Consider the following 21,380-nt stretch of genomic DNA (forward strand, 5'->3'; position numbering starts at 1 on the left):
CCCCTGATATTTAGAGTTGAAAAAAAATTGTATTAATTCTTGGTAATATAACGTCTTAGCCGTACACTGTAGGAATGATCGCAGGACCATTGACGGTAATATCCATTGTGAGTGGAGTCGCTCTTTAATCCAATGCCAGATGTGAGGAGCCCTGACCCACAGAAACAGCTCAGATTCCTGTACATGGGGAGGGCTCATAGCTGTCTATCCCGTCCTGCAGTCCTACATAAACAGAGGGAAGAGCTACTGCTCCGACACACAGACCCCAGTACATACTGAGCATCTATGGGATAATACTGGACCTGCCCAGGATCAGCTCCCACAGCACAGTAAGTAAGTGCCCCCTACTCTGCTCTATGTCTCTCCTATAACTAGTCGGGATCTGGGGAAACATTTACCATTGGCCTCACTTCTATTATTACTGGCTTCACATCTATAGTCCCATTGTGCTGAAAATATCCACTATTAGGTTTTACAAATTTCCGTAGGGACCGAAAATAGTTACATTTAAGACGACTCGAAGGTCTATTGTCTACGGTCCAGCAGACGGTAACTGAAGATGTAGCCATGGTTTCAAGCAGAAGAGTCTATTAGGAAAATGCTTAACTGACAATTCCCTTTTATAATGGTATTAGGGCTTGTCCACACGTAACGGAAATGCTGCGTACTTTCCTTCCGGAATTGCGGACGGAAAATACACAGCGGAATACAGTAGCAGCAAAGTGAGTGTGATTTAACAAATGTCAACCACACTCTGCGTAAATCTACAGTCCAGAAATTGACTTGCGGTGCGTAATTTTAGTACCGCAGTATATCAATTATTGCTGCGGAAAGTGGACTGATTTCCTGCATTTTTCTGAAGTACTGCGTAATTTGCCGTGGAAACGCTGCAGAATTTCTTACAGGGGGGGGGGGGTGGTGGACATCACAGAAAAAAGAAATATCACCATCACGCAGCCCTTGAAAAAAACGCACCAAAAAACCGCAGCACTACTTTGTGCATTTTCCACAGCGGATTGTCTGCTAGTTCATGTGGAAATTCTGCGGAAATTTTCTGCAGCAAATCCGTTACGTGTGGACAAGCCCTACCAACGACCAATAGTGGCACTAAGAATGTGTCCTGGGTCTCAAAAGAGGATTCATTCATTATTATCTATATTATATTATACTGGATTATCTGTATTACTTTTATTATCTATACTTTATCTCTATTACACTATATTATCCACATTATATTATTTATACTTTATTATCTATAGCTTATCTACATTATATTATACTAGATTATCTGAACTATATTTTATTATCTATAGTTTATCTACATTATGCTATATTATACTATATACTCTTGATGTAATTATACTATATTTATTATTTACATTATGTTATACTATATAATCTATACCATATTATATTATTTACACTATCCTATATTATACTAGATTATCTATACCATATTATATTATTTACACTATCCTATATTATACTAGATTATCTATAGTATATTATATTATTTACACTATCCTATATTATACTAGATTATCTATAGTATATTATATTATTTACACTATCCTATATTATACTAGATTATCTATAGTATATTATATTATTTACACTATCCTATATTATACTAGATTATCTATAGTATATTATATTATTTACACTATCCTATATTATACTAGATTATCTATAGTATATTATATTATTTACACTATCCTATATTATACTAGATTATCTATACCATATTATATTATTTACACTATCCTATATTATACTAGATTATCTATAGTATATTATATTATTTACACTATCCTATATTATACTAGATTATCTATAGTATATTATATTATTTACACTATCCTATATTATACTAGATTATCTATACCATATTATATTATTTACACTATCCTATATTATACTAGATTATCTATAGTATATTATATTATTTACACTATCCTATATTATACTAGATTATCTATAGTATATTATATTATTTACACTATCCTATATTATACTAGATTATCTATACCATATTATATTATTTACACTATCCTATATTATACTAGATTATCTATACCATATTATATTATTTACACTATCCTATATTATACTAGATTATCTATAGTATATTATATTATTTACACTATCCTATATTATACTAGATTATCTATAGTATATTATATTATTTACACTATCCTATATTATACTAGATTATCTATAGTATATTATATTATTTACACTATCCTATATTATACTAGATTATCTATACCATATTATATTATTTACACTATCCTATATTATACTAGATTATCTATACCATATTATATTATTTACACTATCCTATATTATACTAGATTATCTATACCATATTATATTATTTACACTATCCTATATTATACTAGATTATCTATAGTATATTATATTATTTACACTATCCTATATTATACTAGATTATCTATACCATATTATATTATTTACACTATCCTATATTATACTAGATTATCTATAGTATATTATATTATTTACACTATCCTATATTATACTAGATTATCTATAGTATATTATATTATTTACACTATCCTATATTATACTAGATTATCTATAGTATATTATATTATTTACACTATCCTATATTATACTAGATTATCTATAGTATATTATATTATTTACACTATCCTATATTATACTAGATTATCTATAGTATATTATATTATTTACACTATCCTATATTATACTAGATTATCTATAGTATATTATATTATTTACATTATCCTATATTATCTGTAGTATATTATACTATATTATTTACATTATGCTATATTATACTAGATTATTTCTATTATATTATTTACATTATCCTATATTGTATTATTTACATTATGCTATATTATACTAGATTATCTGTAGTATATTATACTATTTATATTATTTACATTATGCTATATTATACTAGATTATTTATATTGTATTATTTACATTATCCTATAGTATACTAGATTATCTGTAGTATATTATACTATATTATTTACATTATCCTATAGTATACTAGATTATATTATTTACATTATGCTATATTATATTATTTACATTATGCTATAATATACTTTATTATCCATATTTTTAAAACCTATGCATTAGTCAGCTCACCCAGGTGCAGACAATAGTGTATGGACGGCAGCCGGGACCTGCTGAAACGCAGTAGCGATAAAAAAGAGCGTGTCCAGCACTAAATTAATTCAATGAATAAAACCACAAACCTTTATAGGTCCCGATTGGAATTCACAAGGCAAAACGACAAGTATCAATGCAGGTAGCAGGGCTCCCCGACCCATTTTGGGATACATCAGCCCTTAGTTAGGGCACATTCAGACGTGGCGGAATTGCTGTGGAATTCTCCAGCGGCCGTTTTTTACATTTGTTTCTATACATTTTTAGGAAAGTTAGTTCAGACGTTGCGGAAAACTCCGCTGCGGACCATAGGCTGCGGTGCAGAATTTTCCCTCCGCAGCATGCACCGACTGTTGCGGAGAAGAAGCGGAATTTCACTGCGGATTTCAGCCTTTGCAATGCTAAAACTGAAATCTGTGGCAAGTCCGCTGTGTTTTCTGCAACGTCTGAATTACCTGCCAAATATGCAAATGTTGGTGCAGATTCGTTGCAAAATTGGCCCAAATCTGCACCAACATTTGCAGCGAAAAAACTCTGCCCCGTCTGAACGTGCCCTTATAGCACGAGACTTTTTCCGCCCCTCATCATGGTGTAAATTAGTTGCTGAAGTTGGTGACAACTTCTGGAGAATTCATGATGGTCGCCAATTTGGTTGTCACACAGATTCAACACAATTGCATTTTAACAACTTGACAGAGAAATGATATGATAGAGTTAATTAACCCTTCACTAAATATGGTAATGAGCCATCAATGACATTGCAGTATCACCCATAGCCAACAGATGGGGATAAAGAGGCCATGGAATCCTATATATTTTTATATTATTATTATGTTTATTTATATAGCGCCAACATGCTCCGCAGCGCAGTACAGAAGATATATATTTATCTTTTATTATATTAATAAGCTTCTAGTATAAATATCTCAAGGTTTCCTGTCTTTGCTTTGTGCCCTAGATTTCTTATTTCATGTCTTGACTAATACTTTCGAGGGTGTAGGGAAGTTTATTCCTTCTGCAATTCCATTCACGTTCATTAAAAAAAAAAAAAAAAAGGATATCACCCCAGCGTTTGTTAACCCCATCATATAAACACAGGCGACCTCCTGGAAACCTCCCTGACATGTTGCTGGATTCTCAGGTCTGGATCCTGTCCCCTTATCTTCCGGCTGTCTATATTCTTCTATTTCACTTCTGCTCATTAAGACTGGACGAAGAAGAAGAAGAAGAAGAGGAAGAAGAAGAAGAAGAAGAAGAAGAAGAAGACTACTGAGAATCACTGCTGTCAAGTCATGACCATCGCTGCCTACTGATCTATAGCGAATGTCCTGTTTTTTTTTAGTATTGAGCAATTTTTTCTATAGTTCTCTGAGACAGTATAACACATATGTTTAGATACTTCGGGTCAGCAGACAGTATCACACATGATAGGCTTAGATACAGTGGCTCAGCAGACAGTAGCAGACATGCCAGGCTTAGGGCATGGCCAGACGTGGCAGAATTGCTTTGAAATTCCGCTGCGGCCATTTTCTCCATTGCTTTCCACAGCTTTTTAGTGAGGTTCGTGCACACGTTGCGGAAAACTCCGCTGCGGACCATAGGCTGCGGTGCGGAATTTGTTGTCCGCAGCATACACTGGCTGTTGCGGACGTGTAGCGGACTTGTGGCGGACTCATTGACTTCAATGGAGATTCAAAATTCAGCAATGAAGTCCGCAGATGTTATGTGTGTTTCGTTGCGTATTGGTTTTTTACGAACATGACATTTTTTCATTCTGGCTGGACCTATGTGATTCTAGGTCTATAGCCAGATTGAGGCCCCATGGACACGAACGTAAAAACGCCCGTAATCACGGGCCGTTATTACGGCACGGGCAGGCCCATAGAAGTCAATGGGGCTCCCGTAATTACGGGTAACTACGTGTGTGCACCCGTAATTACGGGAGCGTTGCTAGGCAACATCAGGAGATAGTCACTGTCCAGGGTGCTGAAAGAGTTAAACGATCGGCAGTAACTGTTTCTGCACCCTGGACAGTGACTACCGATCCCAATATACAGCAACCTGTAAAAAAAATAGAAGTTTCTACTTACCGAGAACTCCCTGCTTCTGTCTCCAGTCCGGCCTCCCAGGATGACGTTTCAGTCCATTTGACGGCTGCAGCCAATCACAGGCCAGTCACAGGCTGCAGCGGTCACATGGACTGCCGCGTCATCCAGGGAGGTCGGGCTGGATGACGAAAGAGGGACGCGTCACCAAGACAACGGCCGGGTAAGTAGGAATTTATTTTACTTTTACTAGGGAAAGTGCTGGCCCTTCTCTCTATCCTGCACTGATAGAAAGAAGGGAAGTACACCTCAATACGCAACGGACAGTCCGCATCAATTTACTGCACATTTTAGGCAAAGCCGCAACAGAATCTGCAACGCAGATTATGTGCGGCATTGATGCGGACAGTGGCGGAAGAAATATGCCACGTCTGGCCATGCCATTAGGGCATGTTCAGACGTTGCAAAATTTTTCCGCTGTAAATGTTGCTGCAAATTCGCAACGAATCTGCAGCCACATTTGCATATTTGACAGGTAATTCAGACGTTGCAGATATCACAGAGAACTTGCCGCAGATTTCAGCCTTTGCTTTGCAAAGACTGAAATCCGCAGTGAAATTCCGCTGCTTCTCCGCAACATAATGAGCATGCTGAGGAGGGAAAATTCTGCACCGCAGCCTAAATTCTGCAGTTATTTTCCGCAACGTCTGAACAAAGTTTCCTGAAAATGTATAGAAACCAATTTAAAAAACGTCTGCGGACTGTCCACAGCGGAATTCAACCGCAATTCCGCCACGTCTGAATGTGCCCTTAGATACACAAGCACAGCAGAGAGTATCACACATGAAAGGTTTCAATACAGTGTCTCAGCAGACAGTATCAGACATGCCATAGACTTAGATACACCAGCAGCCGACTGTATCACACATGATATGGTTAGATACACCAGCACGGAAGACAGTAACACACATGACAGGCTTTAATACACGAGCTCAGCAGACAGTATCACACATGATAAGATTAGATACACCAGCACAGCAGACAGTATCACACATGATAAGATTAGATACACCAGCACAGCAGACAGTATCACACATGATAGGATTAGATACACCAGCTCAGCAGACAGTATCACACATAATAGGATTAGATACACCAGCACAGCAGACAGTATCACACATGATAGGATTAGATACACCAGCACAGCAGACCGTATCACACATGATAGGATTAGATACACCAGCACAACAGACAGTATCACACATGATAAGATTAGATACACCAGCACAGCAGACAGTATCACACATGATAAGATTAGATACACCAGCACAGCAGACAGTATCACACATGATAGGATGAGATACACCAGCACAGCAGACAGTATCACACATGATAGGATGAGATACACCAGCACAGCAGACAGTATCACACATGATAGGATGAGATACACCAGCACAGCAGACAGTATCACACATGATAGGATTAGATACACCAGCACAGCAGACAGTATCACACATGATAGGATGAGATACACCAGCACAGCAGACAGTATCACACATGATAGGATTAGATACACCAGCACAGCAGACAGTATCACACATGATAGGATGAGATACACCAGCACAGCAGACAGTATCACACATGATAGGATGAGATACACCAGCACAGCAGACAGTATCACACATGATAGGATGAGATACACCAGCACAGCAGACAGTATCACACATGATAGGATGAGATACACCAGCACAGCAGACAGTATCACACATGATAGGATGAGATACACCAGCACAGCAGACAGTATCACACATGATAGGATGAGATACACCAGCACAGCAGACAGTATCACACATGATAGGATGAGATACACCAGCACAGCAGACAGTATCACACATGATAGGATGAGATACACCAGCACAGCAGACAGTATCACACATGATAGGATGAGATACACCAGCACAGCAGACAGTATCACACATGATAGGATGAGATACACCAGCACAGCAGACAGTATCACACATGATAGGATGAGATACACCAGCACAGCAGACAGTATCACACATGATAGGATGAGATACACCAGCACAGCAGACAGTATCACACATGATAGGATTAGATACACCAGCACAGCAGACAGTATCACACATGATAGGATTAGATACACCAGCACAGCAGACAGTATCACACATGATAGGATGAGATACACCAGCACAGCAGACAGTATCACACATGATAGGATGAGATACACCAGCACAGCAGACAGTATCACACATGATAGGATGAGATACACCAGCACAGCAGACAGTATCACACATGATAGGATGAGATACACCAGCACAGCAGACAGTATCACACATGATAGGATGAGATACACCAGCACAGCAGACAGTATCACACCTGACAGGATGAGATACACCAGCACAGCAGACAGTATCACACACGATAGGATTAGATACACCAGTACAGCAGACAGTATCACACACGATAGGATTAGATACACCAGCACAGAAGACAGTATCACACACGATAGGATGAGATACACCAGCACAGCAGACAGTATCACACATGATAGGATGAGATACACCAGCACAGCAGACAGTATCACACATGATAGGATGAGATGCACCAGCACAGCAGACAGTATCACACATGATAGGATTAGATGCACCAGCACAGCAGACAGTATCACACATGATAGGATGAGATACACAGCTCAGCAGACAGTATCACACATGATAGGATTAGATACACCAGCACAGCAGACAGTATCACACATGATAGGATTAGATACAGCAGCACAGCAGACCGTATCACACATGATAGGATGAGATACACCAGCACAGCAGACAGTATCACACATGATAGGATTAGATACACCAGCACAGCAGACAGTATCACACATGATAGGATGAGATACACCAGCACAGCAGACAGTATCACACATGATAGGATGAGATACACCAGCACAGCAGACAGTATCACACATGATAGGATGAGATACACCAGCACAGCAGACAGTATCACACATGATAGGATGAGATACACCAGCACAGCAGACAGTATCACACATGATAGGATGAGATACACCAGCACAGCAGACAGTATCACACATGATAGGATTAGATACACCAGCACAGCAGACAGTATCACACATGATAGGATGAGATACACCAGCACAGCAGACAGTATCACACATGATAGGATGAGATACACCAGCACAGCAGACAGTATCACACATGATAGGATGAGATACACCAGCACAGCAGACAGTATCACACATGATAGGATGAGATACACCAGCACAGCAGACAGTATCACACATGATAGGATGAGATACACCAGCACAGCAGACAGTATCACACATGATAGGATGAGATACACCAGCACAGCAGACAGTATCACACATGATAGGATTAGATACACCAGCACAGCAAACAGTATCACACATGATAGGATTAGATACGCCAGCACAGCAGACAGTATCACACATGATAGGATCAGATACGCCAGCACAGCAAACAGTATAACACATGATAGGATGAGATACACCAGCACAGCAGACAGTATCACACATGATAGGATTAGATACACCAGCACAGCAGACAGTATCACACATGATAGGATGAGATACACCAACACAGCAGACAGTATCACACATGATAGGATTAGATACACCAGCACAACAGACAGTATCACACATGATAGGATTAGATACACCAGCACAGCAGACAGTATCACACATGATAGGATGAGATACACCAGCACAGCAGACAGTATCACACATGATAGGATTAGATACACCAGCACAGCAGACAGTATCACACATGATAGGATGAGATACACCAGCACAGCAGACAGTATCACACATGATAGGATGAGATACACCAGCACAGCAGACAGTATCACACATGATAGGATTAGATACACCAGCACAGCAGACAGTATCACACATGATAGGATGAGATACACCAGCACAGCAGACAGTATCACACATGATAGGATGAGATACACCAGCACAGCAGACAGTATCACACATGATAGGATGAGATACACCAGCACAGCAGACAGTATCACACATGATAGGATGAGATACACCAGCACAGCAGCCAGTATCACACATGATAGGATGAGATACACCAGCACAGCAGACAGTATCACACATGATAGGATGAGATACACCAGCACAGCAGACAGTATCACACGTGATAGGATTAGATACACCAGAACAGCAGACAGTATCACACATGATAGGATTAGATACACCAGCACAGCAGACAGTATCACACATGATAGGATTAGATACACCAGCACAGCAGACAGTATCACACATGATAGGATGAGATACACCAGCACAGCAGACAGTATCACACATGATAGGATGAGATACACCAGCACAGCAGACAGTATCACACATGATAGGATGAGATACACCAGCACAGCAGACAGTATCACACATGATAGGATTAGATACACCAGCACAGCAGACAGTATCACACATGATAGGATGAGATACACCAGCACAGCAGACAGTATCACACATGATAGGATGAGATACACCAGCACAGCAGACAGTATCACACATGATAGGATGAGATACACCAGCACAGCAGACAGTATCACACATGATAGGATGAGATACACCAGCACAGCAGACAGTATCACACATGATAGGATTAGATACACCAGCACAGCAGACAGTATCACACATGATAGCATGAGATACACCAGCACAGCAGACAGTATCACACATGATAGGATTAGATACACCAGCACAGCAGACAGTATCACACATGATAGGATTAGATACACCAGCACAGCAGACAGTATCACACATGATAGGATGAGATACACCAGCACAGCAGACAGTATCACACATGATAGGATTAGATACACCAGCACAGCAGACAGTATCACACATGATAGGATTAGATACACCAGCACAGCAGACAGTATCACACATGATAGGATGAGATACACCAGCACAGCAGACAGTATCACACATGATAGGATGAGATACACCAGCACAGCAGACAGTATCACACATGATAGGATGAGATACACCAGCACAGCAGACAGTATCACACATGATAGGATTAGATACACCAGCACAGCAGACAGTATCACACATGATAGGATGAGATACACCAGCACAGCAGACAGTATCACACATGATAGGATTAGATACACCAGCACAGCAGACAGTATCACACATGATAGGATGAGATACACCAGCACAGCAGACAGTATCACACATGATAGGATGAGATACACCAGCACAGCAGACAGTATCACACATGATAGGATTAGATACACCAGCACAGCAGACAGTATCACACATGATAGGATGAGATACACCAGCACAGCAGACAGTATCACACATGATAGGATGAGATACACCAGCACAGCAGACAGTATCACACATGATAGGATTAGATACACCAGCACAGCAGACAGTATCACACATGATAGGATGAGATACACCAGCACAGCAGACAGTATCACACATGATAGGATGAGATACACCAGCACAGCAGACAGTATCACACATGATAGGATTAGATACACCAGCACAGCAGACAGTATCACACATGATAGGATGAGATACACCAGCACAGCAGACAGTATCACACATGATAGGATTAGATACACCAGCACAGCAGACAGTATCACACATGATAGGATTAGATACACCAGCACAGCAGACAGTATCACACATGATAGGATGAGATACACCAGCACAGCAGACAGTATCACACATGATAGGATGAGATACACCAGCACAGCAGACAGTATCACACATGATAGGATTAGATACACCAGCACAGCAGACAGTATCACACATGATAGGATGAGATGAGGGATGCACTTTATCTATCCTGGGACAAGTAAATCAAACACCAGGGTCTGAGCCTCTAGCAGGGAGGTAAGAATGAAAGAAGAGAGATAGAGGAGATCAGACCAAACCCTAGTGGTGCCGCCACTGTTATCTCTTAGATTATTAATCAAGTAATAGTATTTTATTTGTTTTTATTAATCCACTTACATTCATGCAAATTTAATTTTCTATTTTATTATTATTTTTTTTTAGAATTCTGAATATTTGATTTTAATTTTCTATTTTCGTTTATTTTTAATTTCCTCACTTATTATTCATTAAATAACTTACAATATCACTTAAAGGTGTTGTCTCATAAAGTCGCATTATGGCATTTTGCTCCTGCTCTGGTGGAACTGGCTTCTCCGTGTATTACAAGTGTTTGGCTGGCAGCTATCTAAGTCCTTGCCTTCCATTAAGGAATTGTCATTAAAGGGTCATTAAGGGGTTAAAATCTATAACCAACAGGCAGCATTCTTATGGATATAGGTTCAACGTTGGCCGCCTCCACTATGGGATTGTTCACAAAGCCATATGGGGTTGCGATGCTGGAGGAACTTTGCCTCCTATTCACCAACACGCACCAATATTCATATACAAGCAGACACTCAGTCATATACACACATCCCTCTCCTATTACTCCTGGAAACATCTCACCAGACATGAGAAATGAATTGTGACTGTAACCTGATATTAGTAACCACATTCAGTATCTGCCAAGGTCTGCACTTTGAGGTTTTGGCCCGATTTCCGCTCGTCAGCAGAATTCTTTTCTTTTTGCTTCCCCTTTTCTTCACACACGTGTGCTGCTGATCTGGTTGGGTGCCCCTCTCATGGTGTAGGGTGCAGCTGTGTGTATACAAATTCCAGTTTCGGTATTAGTCAATTGTATAGAATTCGATCTTTCATCCATATGTAAAACTCTGAATTTTAACCATGCGTACTATAGCCGCCCTTCATATGGTTGTCGTGGATGGCAATAGGCCAAGTAACAGTTTTTCGACCCTGACCACTAATATCCGCCGCACTGCTATCTAGTTATTCAATACAGTGACATAGGATTCACTTTAAAGGGTACGTGCAGCTCTTCCAACATGTTTCTTTTCTCCAGTGTATCTAAAATAAAAAAATGAAGCAACTTTGCAAGTAGTCTTTATTTAAAAATCTCCAACCGTTTTGTGCATACAGCTCCGATGCCAAGTAATGCGTCTCCATGGTTACAGACTACAACTAACCATGTGTGTAGTCTGATCCTGCAGTCATGTTTCTTGCTGACCTATACCTGGACACTATCGAGATATTTGCGGTTAGAGTATATAGGTTATATTTCCCTGAGGACACTTCTGAGGATCGTTTTCTCACAGAAATCATATCATCCATGTCAGTGTGAGAGGCCAGAAAACACAGACACAGGCTGTATGTAATGATCTGATTCCTAGGATACCCACAATTGCATAGTTGGATAGCTTAGGTTTAGCAATAGAAATGTAGTAGTGCCGGGTAAGCGGTACAGCAGTGGGTTGTTCAAGAGGGTAGTCAGATAAGCCAGGCCTCAATAATGGTGATGTATCATGAGCCGGGTATGCAAGAGCGTAACTAGGAAAGACTGGGGCCTATAGCAAACTTTTGACTGGGCCCCCCAGCCCCTTGGTACCACACACAGCCCCCCCCTTGTAGATAGTGCCCCCCTGTAGATTGCGCCATACAGCCCCCTGTAGATTGTGCCATATAGCCCCCTGTAGATAGTGCCATACAGTCTCAGGTAGATAGTGCCATACAGCCCCCTGTAGATAGTGCCATATAGCCTCCTGTAGATAGTGCCATACAGCCCCGGGTAGATAGTGCCATACAGCTTCCCCCATAGATAGTGCCATATAGCCCCCCTATAGATTGCGCCATACAGCCTCCCTATATTGTGCCATACAGCCCCCCTTGTAGATTCTGCCATTAGGCCCTCCAGTAGATAGTGCCATACATCCATATGGGATCATTGTGCAGGTTGGCGTGATCCAGTGGCGTCACCATGCCGGCCTGCGCAGGGATCCCGTCCCTGTGCCTGATAGGCTGCAAGGCCTGTAGCATAGTAAATGGCAGAGCAGGGAGATACCTCCCTGCTCTGAAATAGGATTCAACGGTATCTGCGTCCTAAGAATGCAGATACTATTGAATATGGCGTCGCTACCACAGTAGCAGCATAGCAGCTGCTAGCGGCGCCAACGGCAGGTGACACGGACCCCCTCATGCCGCGAGCTCAATAGCTGCCGGTATGGCTGCTAAGGCGGTAGTTACGCCACTGCGGGTATTCGATACAGTAGTGGGTAGTTCTAGAGGGTAGTCAGACAAGCCAAGGATGAGTACATGGCCTATAAATTCCATTGATGTATAAAGTTATCTGTTACACCTGTCTTGTCTGATTTTTGCAGCTTTTCCCTCCAGACACTGTATTTAATGGTGTATTCCCAACTTAAACATTTATGTCATATCCACAACTTTGGGACCCGAACCTATATCAAGAATGGGAGTCATCTGTTTTGCTTGGTCTGGCGACAAGATGCTAATTCCAGACGGGGACTATTGGAGAGGGAGCCGCGCATGGCTCTCCCCAATCAGTTCAATAGGAGTTACGGAAATAGCCTAGCAAGCGCTGCTCAGCTGTTACCATAATTCCCATACAACAGAAAGGAGAGAGCCGCATATGCCCCTCTTCACTAGTCTCTGTCTGGAATCGGCAGCTTGCGGCAGCCGCACCAGGCGAAACGGTAGACTGGTGACCCCAGTTCTCGATATAGGTGTGGGTCCCAGAGCTGAGACCCAATCCATTAGACATTTTAAATGTCTAAGTAGGGAAATTTAGTGTTAAAGCTAATAGGAGTAGCCAGAGAGAGTGAGGAGAGCAGGGGTTATGCATTTATATGAAACCTGGGTGACTCTGTGACTAAATAACAGCTCCATAACTGATATATTTTCTGGGCCCAGAGCAGAACTGGCTGGCATAGAAAGAAAAGTGGCGTTTCTCCACACTATGCATAATAAGTCTTGAACGCATATTTAAGAATCTGTCACGATAATACACAAACAAACCTTAGTATTTTTAAGATATTTAGCTTTGCTCTAGAGCTTAATGTATACAGTATGAAGAACACATTATTGTAACCGCAATTCTGGCAGCGAGATGATTTTAGGAGTTGGTTTCTAGGAGTGCTGTATTTTGTATGAAAGGTACTATAGACAAAATAGAACATTCTCAGAATATTTTGGCCCATTTTTATCTCGAAAGTGCATAAACATAACACTTTATAAGCCTGGTAGGTTGGTTAACTCAGAATTTGTAAATGTGAAAGCCAAGTCATAGTGTAGTCCTAACATAGATCCTTTGGATATACAGATGTAGCCAAGTTTATCTTGACTCTGATAACTTGCTGCAGTTTGATATCACACTACAAAAGCCATTGAAAAAGTCAAGAAAAAGTTTCTTGACACTGTATTTAATGAGTTAAAAGTCAAGATAAAGATGGCCACATCTGTACATATATCTTATAGAACAGGACCACAATAATCTTCAGTGAATAGTAACAGGGCAGGGCCTTGACTACCTCATAGTTGACAAAAATAGAGGTTGTCACATTTATAATTCACTTTGGATGAATTGTGCGGCCGATTCTCATGTCCTTTTACCGTCTATTAAAAAAATTATAGGAGCTGCAGTTAAATCCGGGACAAACTAACAAAGCCATAGGATATATTTTATATTTAGGTGACTTTATCTTAGAGATGATAATTTAGACTCATATCCATTCTTATGTTCTGTGCCTCATATCTCCTGGTTTATGAGCCATTCAGGCCCTTTTTGTAGTCCATAGGTTGGATGGTGCCCCCTGCAACACCTTCTATTGATTCCTTCCCTCCATGGCGTACCATAATGTGCCCAAATAATACAATGTACAGATAAATATACTATATAGTGCCCAAGTAACACTGACAGTTTCCTAAATTACACAGCCCAATCAATAAACTTGGGAATTTAGCTGCATTCTGGGAATCCGAGAGAGTAATTGGGATGAAGAATTAGGGCCAGTGGCATCTCCTTCAGTAGTGACAAGTGATATGCCCTGTGCAACCTCACATGCTGTACACCTCTATGGCCAGCCCGGGTTGTACACCTTTAGATTACCTGAATGTACATTATTCTGTCCTTGCAAGTGCCACTTTGTCACAGGTTGACTCCAACAACGGCCTGAAGAATCCAAGAAACTAGTAGATATTGAGGAAGGTTGACTCAAACGTGTCTGTTTGTAGTCTGATAAAACTATAGACATGACTGTGTGTGCCCAATGGTGCCAACCATGGCAATACATAGAGTCCATACTTGTAGTTCTTTCATGAGCCTCCACATTCCTCCTTAGAAGCCATCCTTCTAAGGGGGAAGACCTCCATAACATGGCATACGTAAAAATAATTTTTGACTCTAATTACTGTTTTTTTTATTCCAGGACGTATATTGTGAGGCTTGGACCTGGGACTACCTAAGTTCATCTTAAAATGAGCTTCTATTCCTTCATATGGATAACACTGCTGCCAAGCTTTTGCCAACCACAGTCAACAAGCGAATATATTAATCTGAATAATGGAGGAGGCCAAGGAAAATGCACCTACACGTTTGTGGTACCACAGCAAAAAATTACTGGAGCTGTTTGCATTAGCACAGCCAAGTTCCCCGAAGCTTTTGGAGTGAACAGAAGTGAAGTTGAAGAATTAAAACAAGAGCTTAGCCGTCAACAAACAGAGATAGAGAATATTAAAAGGCTGGTGGATGTGGACCATGAGGTAGCTAATGAGATGGACCATCTCCGTAGGGAGAGCAGGAATATGGGATCCCGTCTCAGTCACCTGCATGTGCAGTTCCTCCATGAAGTTCTTCAGAAGAAGAATAACTCAAAAGAAGTATTTCAGGAAGAAGATAAAACAATCAATACGACTTCTGAAGTCCTCACCTTGGCTTCTAAGTACCAAGATCTCCAGGAAAAATATAACTTTCTAACTTCATTAATCAACAATCAGAGTCTCATCATTGCACGTTTAGAAGAGCAGTGTCTACAAAGCAATGGTCGACGTCAAGCAAACCAGGTAAGGACACAACATTAAAACCTATTTTGTATTTCCAGAAATTACCCATAAACAACAACTTGTAGATAGCAGAAGGTAACAGAGCAAGAACCATGTGAGTACCTTGTTCTCCAGAAGCTGATTTGTCCACAGGGAGGTGACCATCCATCATGGTGCTCTATCAGAACTTGATACAGTAAGTAAAGAGATTCAGCCATCTACGATCAGTAGTTTAGGGAATCATGCTTCGAGAACAAAGTCCAAACTGAAACATCTTTGTATGGGTATCAAATAGATTCCAGTATAAAACCCATACTTTTGACAGACACCCTTCAAAAAATTATATATTTAAAGTAAATGCACATGCATGAGAATTCGGCCTTGACTCCGGTGTCCTGTGATGCTAAGAAATGTAGTTATAGTTCTTAGTTATAAGACAGACATCTAATTTCTTAAAGAAGGACTTTATTAAAAATGTTAAAGGACTGCAGAATCCACAATCCAGTTGAGTCCCAGCCAGCATCCTTCTTTCCCGGGCAGCTTGGACCGGAAGTGATGGACCTTCAAAATGTGTTGGACAGATAAAAGAGGTTGTCTCACCTCAACACCCTATTAGGGCAAATGGATGATGGAGGGCTGCTCTATAGAAGTGGCTCCACTCTGGCAGACCCAGTATGTTCATGCACTACATGTATGGCCATTCATTAAATGGCTGACACGTAATGCCCTGCAGGAGACGTGTAAGGCTGGCTGTGGCTTTCCCCGGCCATAACTGCTACTGAGAACTTCTTCTTCTGAACACTTTGGTCCCTATTGTGGCAGGGCCTTATTATCATCCTAGGTCCTTGACAACAGAAGGATCCAATGGTCTTTTGATGAGCTAATCTAACCTTATACAAGAGCAAGGAGATTTAACTTTGTTGCCTGCCGTCCTTGTCCCATTAATATGTTGTGGCCTGAAAATATTTCAGTCTTTGATTCAGTACTATGGGGGCTAAATAAGGTTTCACTAGGAAATATGAATGGCTCCCTAGTGACTTACTACAAAGTGAAAATGGTTATTACCGGAGTTTCCGTTCCCCCTCAAATTTGTCATTGACACCATTGTTTCCCGACACGTTCTTACACTTCCATGGGTGACCCATGGCCAAAGTAAGAACGAGTTGGGAACACTGGTGTCAATTACCCACTTGATGGTGAAAGGGAACTCTGGTAATACCCTTTATGGCATAGTTACAGAACCCACCACTGGGACCTCCACCAATTGGCAGAACAGGAGTCTCCATACCCTGTTACACCAGGTGGAGAGTGAATAGTTGTTAGTGGTAAATTATATCATTATTGGGTTTCCTTTACTATTGTCCAATAAAATTACATGTGGGGCAATGCAAAGAATAGATCTTACTAAGATTTCTCATAATAAGATCTCTTCTCCATGTGGAAAATAGTTGTGGGCAATAACTATTTTTGTGAGCATCCCTAACATTGGCTTTGACGCGTGCGCAGATTAATAGGATAGGAGAAGGAGAATGTAATTCTGCACAAGAGTAGCAATTTAGAGTTCATTTTGGCTGTCTGGAAAGCAAGGTGACAACCATTTTGCTGTAATGGCTGAGATTATTAATTGTCACCAAGCATCTGACCAAGATAACTTAGAATCAGAATATTACAAGACTTTCTTCTTTATATTTGGGGCAAATGCCCTTTAAAAACCATGGGAACCTTTGATGACATTTTTTTTTCTATGTAATTTAAATATATTAAAAAAGTGATTTGTATCACAAAATATATACATCTTTCCAGACGTCATCTCTTTCACAATCAACTAGTATGGCTTCCAGCAACTTTTCAGAAGGGAAGAAGAAACAAAATCACGACGATTATGGGGAGCAAACAGATGAAACGGCAAACAGGAAGGAAATATTCCCGACACAATCAACCAAGACAACTTCCAAAGTTCCGCATATCAACTCAGAGACCTCCCAATCAGAAGGTACTTTAGACATGTTGACAAATCTGTCAAATGGAGTGGACAGAGAGCAATAAAACACAGTCAAATAATATGTTATTTCCCTCCTTCACAATCCATGTGGTGAGGGAGAATAAGTTATATATCTCCGATTGTAGAAATTTGTGATGAATATATTGTATATGGTATCTAAAAGTAAGATTAACATTTTAATAAAAAAAATATGAGAAATAGAAAAATAACCTACTGAAATAGGCCAATAAGACATATAAAAAAAGGGCACTAACGAATCCCATTGGTCCATATTGATCCATTGTCTTCTTTTCAAACAGGACCATGGGCGGATTGCTATGAAGCCTTTTTGGCGGGTCAGAAGTCCAGTGGTATCTTTCTTCTGAAACCACATACCAGCAACCAAATTATGCAGGCCTGGTGTGACCAAGAGAACAATGGAGGCGGGTGGACGGTGATCCAAAGACGGCAGGATGGATCAACCAACTTCTTTAAAACTTGGCATAACTACAAAGTGAGAGCAACTTCACTATTGAAGATATTTTCCACCTTTCTTTGATGATATTCCATCTAATTTTTGTCTCTAACATCATAATTTAAGCTGCAGTCCTAAGATTAAAGGTTTAGGTGGCCATAGATGTAATGAAGGTCATTAACCATAATCGTTTTGACAATAGACTTAATAAATCCCGGCTGATGGTAATTTGCTCCATTAAAAGGAACAAGTATAGAACTTCAAAAATGTCTTGGCCATAACAGATAAACGTTATTATCATAATATTAGGCAATAAAATACATACAGTAAAACTTCTCAAAGACCATCAATTTGAGCAGACCACCTCTTTGAGAAGATCACCCCATTCTGTAGACCACCATTCCTGTGACATATTTCCATTCCATCAAACTCTGCATACTGGCCATCTTCTTTGAGAGGACCACCCCTCTAGACCATTTTTAATGCAATTTTGGGTTGTCCTCTCGAAGAGGTTTCACCGTGCAAACAATTTTTAGAACAGTAAGAACAAATTTACATGTTCAATGTAGGCTCATTCGATAACAGGCGTTCAGGATATTCAAAAAATATATACATGCTGGTCGCAATGGGGGGAAATCTTCTTATCCACAATCTCTTCCACCGTCAATCAGTTAAGTGAAGCTGCTAGCAATACCCAATATACCCACACATTGAAAAAAATGTCCCTAACTAGCCTATATGCAATCTTCATAGTACCGTGTCAAGTAAGAAAGAACCATTCTGATCAACATTTTTATCCCATCCACCCATTACACATAAAGGGAACCCATGCTGTAGTTAAATGACTTGTTGGCTTTGGACAACCCCTTTCCATATGTTCTATAAAGGCCATATACAAGAAAAACTTGGACTTCTCTTAGCCAGAGCAATGTCCGTTTAGTGATTGGCTCAGGAGGACCACTGTGCATAAGGACACCCACATGGAAACTGCTGGTCTCAGGGAGTCCCTACAACTAGTCTACAGGTGGGGTTGCGCATTCAGAATGGACAACATAGATGACACTCATTCTGTAGATATAAGATCATAGTAAAGATTGTTGTTGTTGTTGTGTTACAATTGCTTTTCTTTTTTTTTTAATTCACATTTTCCATTTTTTTCCCCCTTAATTTTTCTATTCCTTTATGCAGCAAGGATTTGGTAATTTGGACAATGAATATTGGTTGGGCCTTGAGAACATTTACTGGTTGACCAAACAAGGAGGATATAAACTTCTTATCATCATGGATGACTGGCAAGGTAGACAAGTCAGTGCTGAATATGACCAGTTTCGTGTGGAACCAGAGAGTGACTTCTACCGGCTGCGACTGGGGCAATACCGCGGCACGGCTGGAGACTCCCTCTCCTGGCACAATGATAAACAGTTTAGCACCTTAGACAAAGATAAGGACTCGTACTCAGGTGAGGAATATGACAAAAAACTTGGTTTTACTGAAAAATAAATATTCTATTCATGGAGAGAATTTTTCAAGTGGTTGTCTTGGTTTGGACTTGAGCAATGACAGAGGGTAACAGATATGTGAATGTATCCATTCATATATAAATTTACGAGGGGGGGAGGGTAAAGGATTGGGTTTCTCTTATTGGCCAACTATATACTTAAATACGAATTCCATGCACGTTTTTGTATTTTTTGTTTGGCTAAACAATAAAAACTAACTACTGCTTTCACTTATCTCCATGAAGGCAACTGTGCCAATTTCCAGAAAGGCGGTTGGTGGTATAATATGTGTGCCCATTCCAACTTGAACGGAGTATGGTACCGTGGTGGTCATTACCGTAGCCGCTACCAGGATGGAGTCTACTGGGCTGAGTTCCGTGGTGGAGCTTACTCTCTGAAGAAGGTCTCCATGCTTATAAAGCCCAACAAACAGTGACGTCTTTGGGATCTAACAGCTGCATGAGAAATATCAGCCCATCAAGCTTAACCCCTCATTTTCTTACCAGTTATCCAAAAAGGACGACAGTGAAATTCGACTTAAAAAAGAAAAAACAATCTTGATTCCTCCAAGTGGTTACTCTGACTGATCTATAAATCATAGATAATGGTGGGATAACTCTTTCGATTTTGGTGATTGTCTAAATGACTCTAGAGGTTTTTGCAATACTGTTTTTGTCAACATATTCTTTAATGCTCTTACTGTAAAGAACCCTTTTTTTTAGCTGGTCCAAGTTAACAGAGGTGGAAGTTGTGGAATGCTTGTGAGATGAGCAAAAATGTCTATTTGCCTATGATAACACTTCCCACTGGCATCTTAGTGTCATCAAAGGGACACTCGGTCTCACAGCAACCAGTGAGAATTTTTATTTTTAAGCACAGGGAAATAAATAAAAAAAATAAAGTGATCTGGTTGGCCCTATGATAAAGCTGAGCTGCTAAAACACAGAAAGTGTTATCATGGGGACAGGCACAGAAGATGTTCTCTCAGAAGACCTGTAACTAAAACCACTGATACCTTGGCACAGCGATAAGATTTTTAGTTTTTTAAATATTATTTTCACATTTTTATACCATTTGTTCTGAAATACTGTTATATTGTGCCATAGATTAATATTGGTTTTCTATACACTGATAATGACCCCAATCTGCTGCACCCTAATAAAGATAATAAATACTTGTGTGTTAAATATACAGGTCATTGTAATGAAAACGTTCATTTGATAGCAAGTGTTGT

At 40.1% G+C, this 21,380-nt stretch overlaps 1 protein-coding gene across 2 annotated transcripts; it reads left to right on the forward strand.

Moving 5' to 3' along the window:
• Positions 1–129: 129 nt before the first annotated feature.
• ANGPTL6 (angiopoietin like 6) lies at positions 130–21,333 on the forward strand. Of its 2 annotated transcripts, none has more exons than XM_075855440.1 (6): positions 130–333; positions 15,579–16,212; positions 17,995–18,184; positions 18,493–18,686; positions 19,836–20,106; positions 20,392–21,333. In XM_075855440.1, exons 2-6 carry the CDS (start codon positions 15,628–15,630, stop codon positions 20,580–20,582), a joined length of 1,431 nt encoding a protein of 476 aa, XP_075711555.1. In that variant the 5' UTR covers positions 130–333; positions 15,579–15,627; the 3' UTR covers positions 20,583–21,333. The 2 variants fall into 2 exon arrangements, with proteins under 2 accessions (XP_075711555.1, XP_075711556.1); XM_075855441.1 differs by having other exon boundaries at positions 130–329.
• Positions 21,334–21,380: the final 47 nt, after the last annotated feature.

The sequence above is a fragment of the Rhinoderma darwinii genome, chromosome 3 (assembly GCF_050947455.1).
Source record: "Rhinoderma darwinii isolate aRhiDar2 chromosome 3, aRhiDar2.hap1, whole genome shotgun sequence".
Taxonomy (NCBI): domain Eukaryota; kingdom Metazoa; phylum Chordata; class Amphibia; order Anura; family Rhinodermatidae; genus Rhinoderma; species Rhinoderma darwinii.

Bases quoted from the DNA above. Each gene is read 5' to 3' on its own strand.
- ANGPTL6 (XM_075855440.1), top strand. From the start codon at position 15,628: ATGAGCTTCTATTCCTTCATATGGATAACACTGCTGCCAAGCTTTTGC. The intron at 16,213-17,994 runs GTAAGGACACAA...ACATCTTTCCAG, and splicing joins GTCGACGTCAAGCAAACCAG to ACGTCATCTCTTTCACAATC. The intron at 20,107-20,391 runs GTGAGGAATATG...ATCTCCATGAAG, and splicing joins AGATAAGGACTCGTACTCAG to GCAACTGTGCCAATTTCCAG.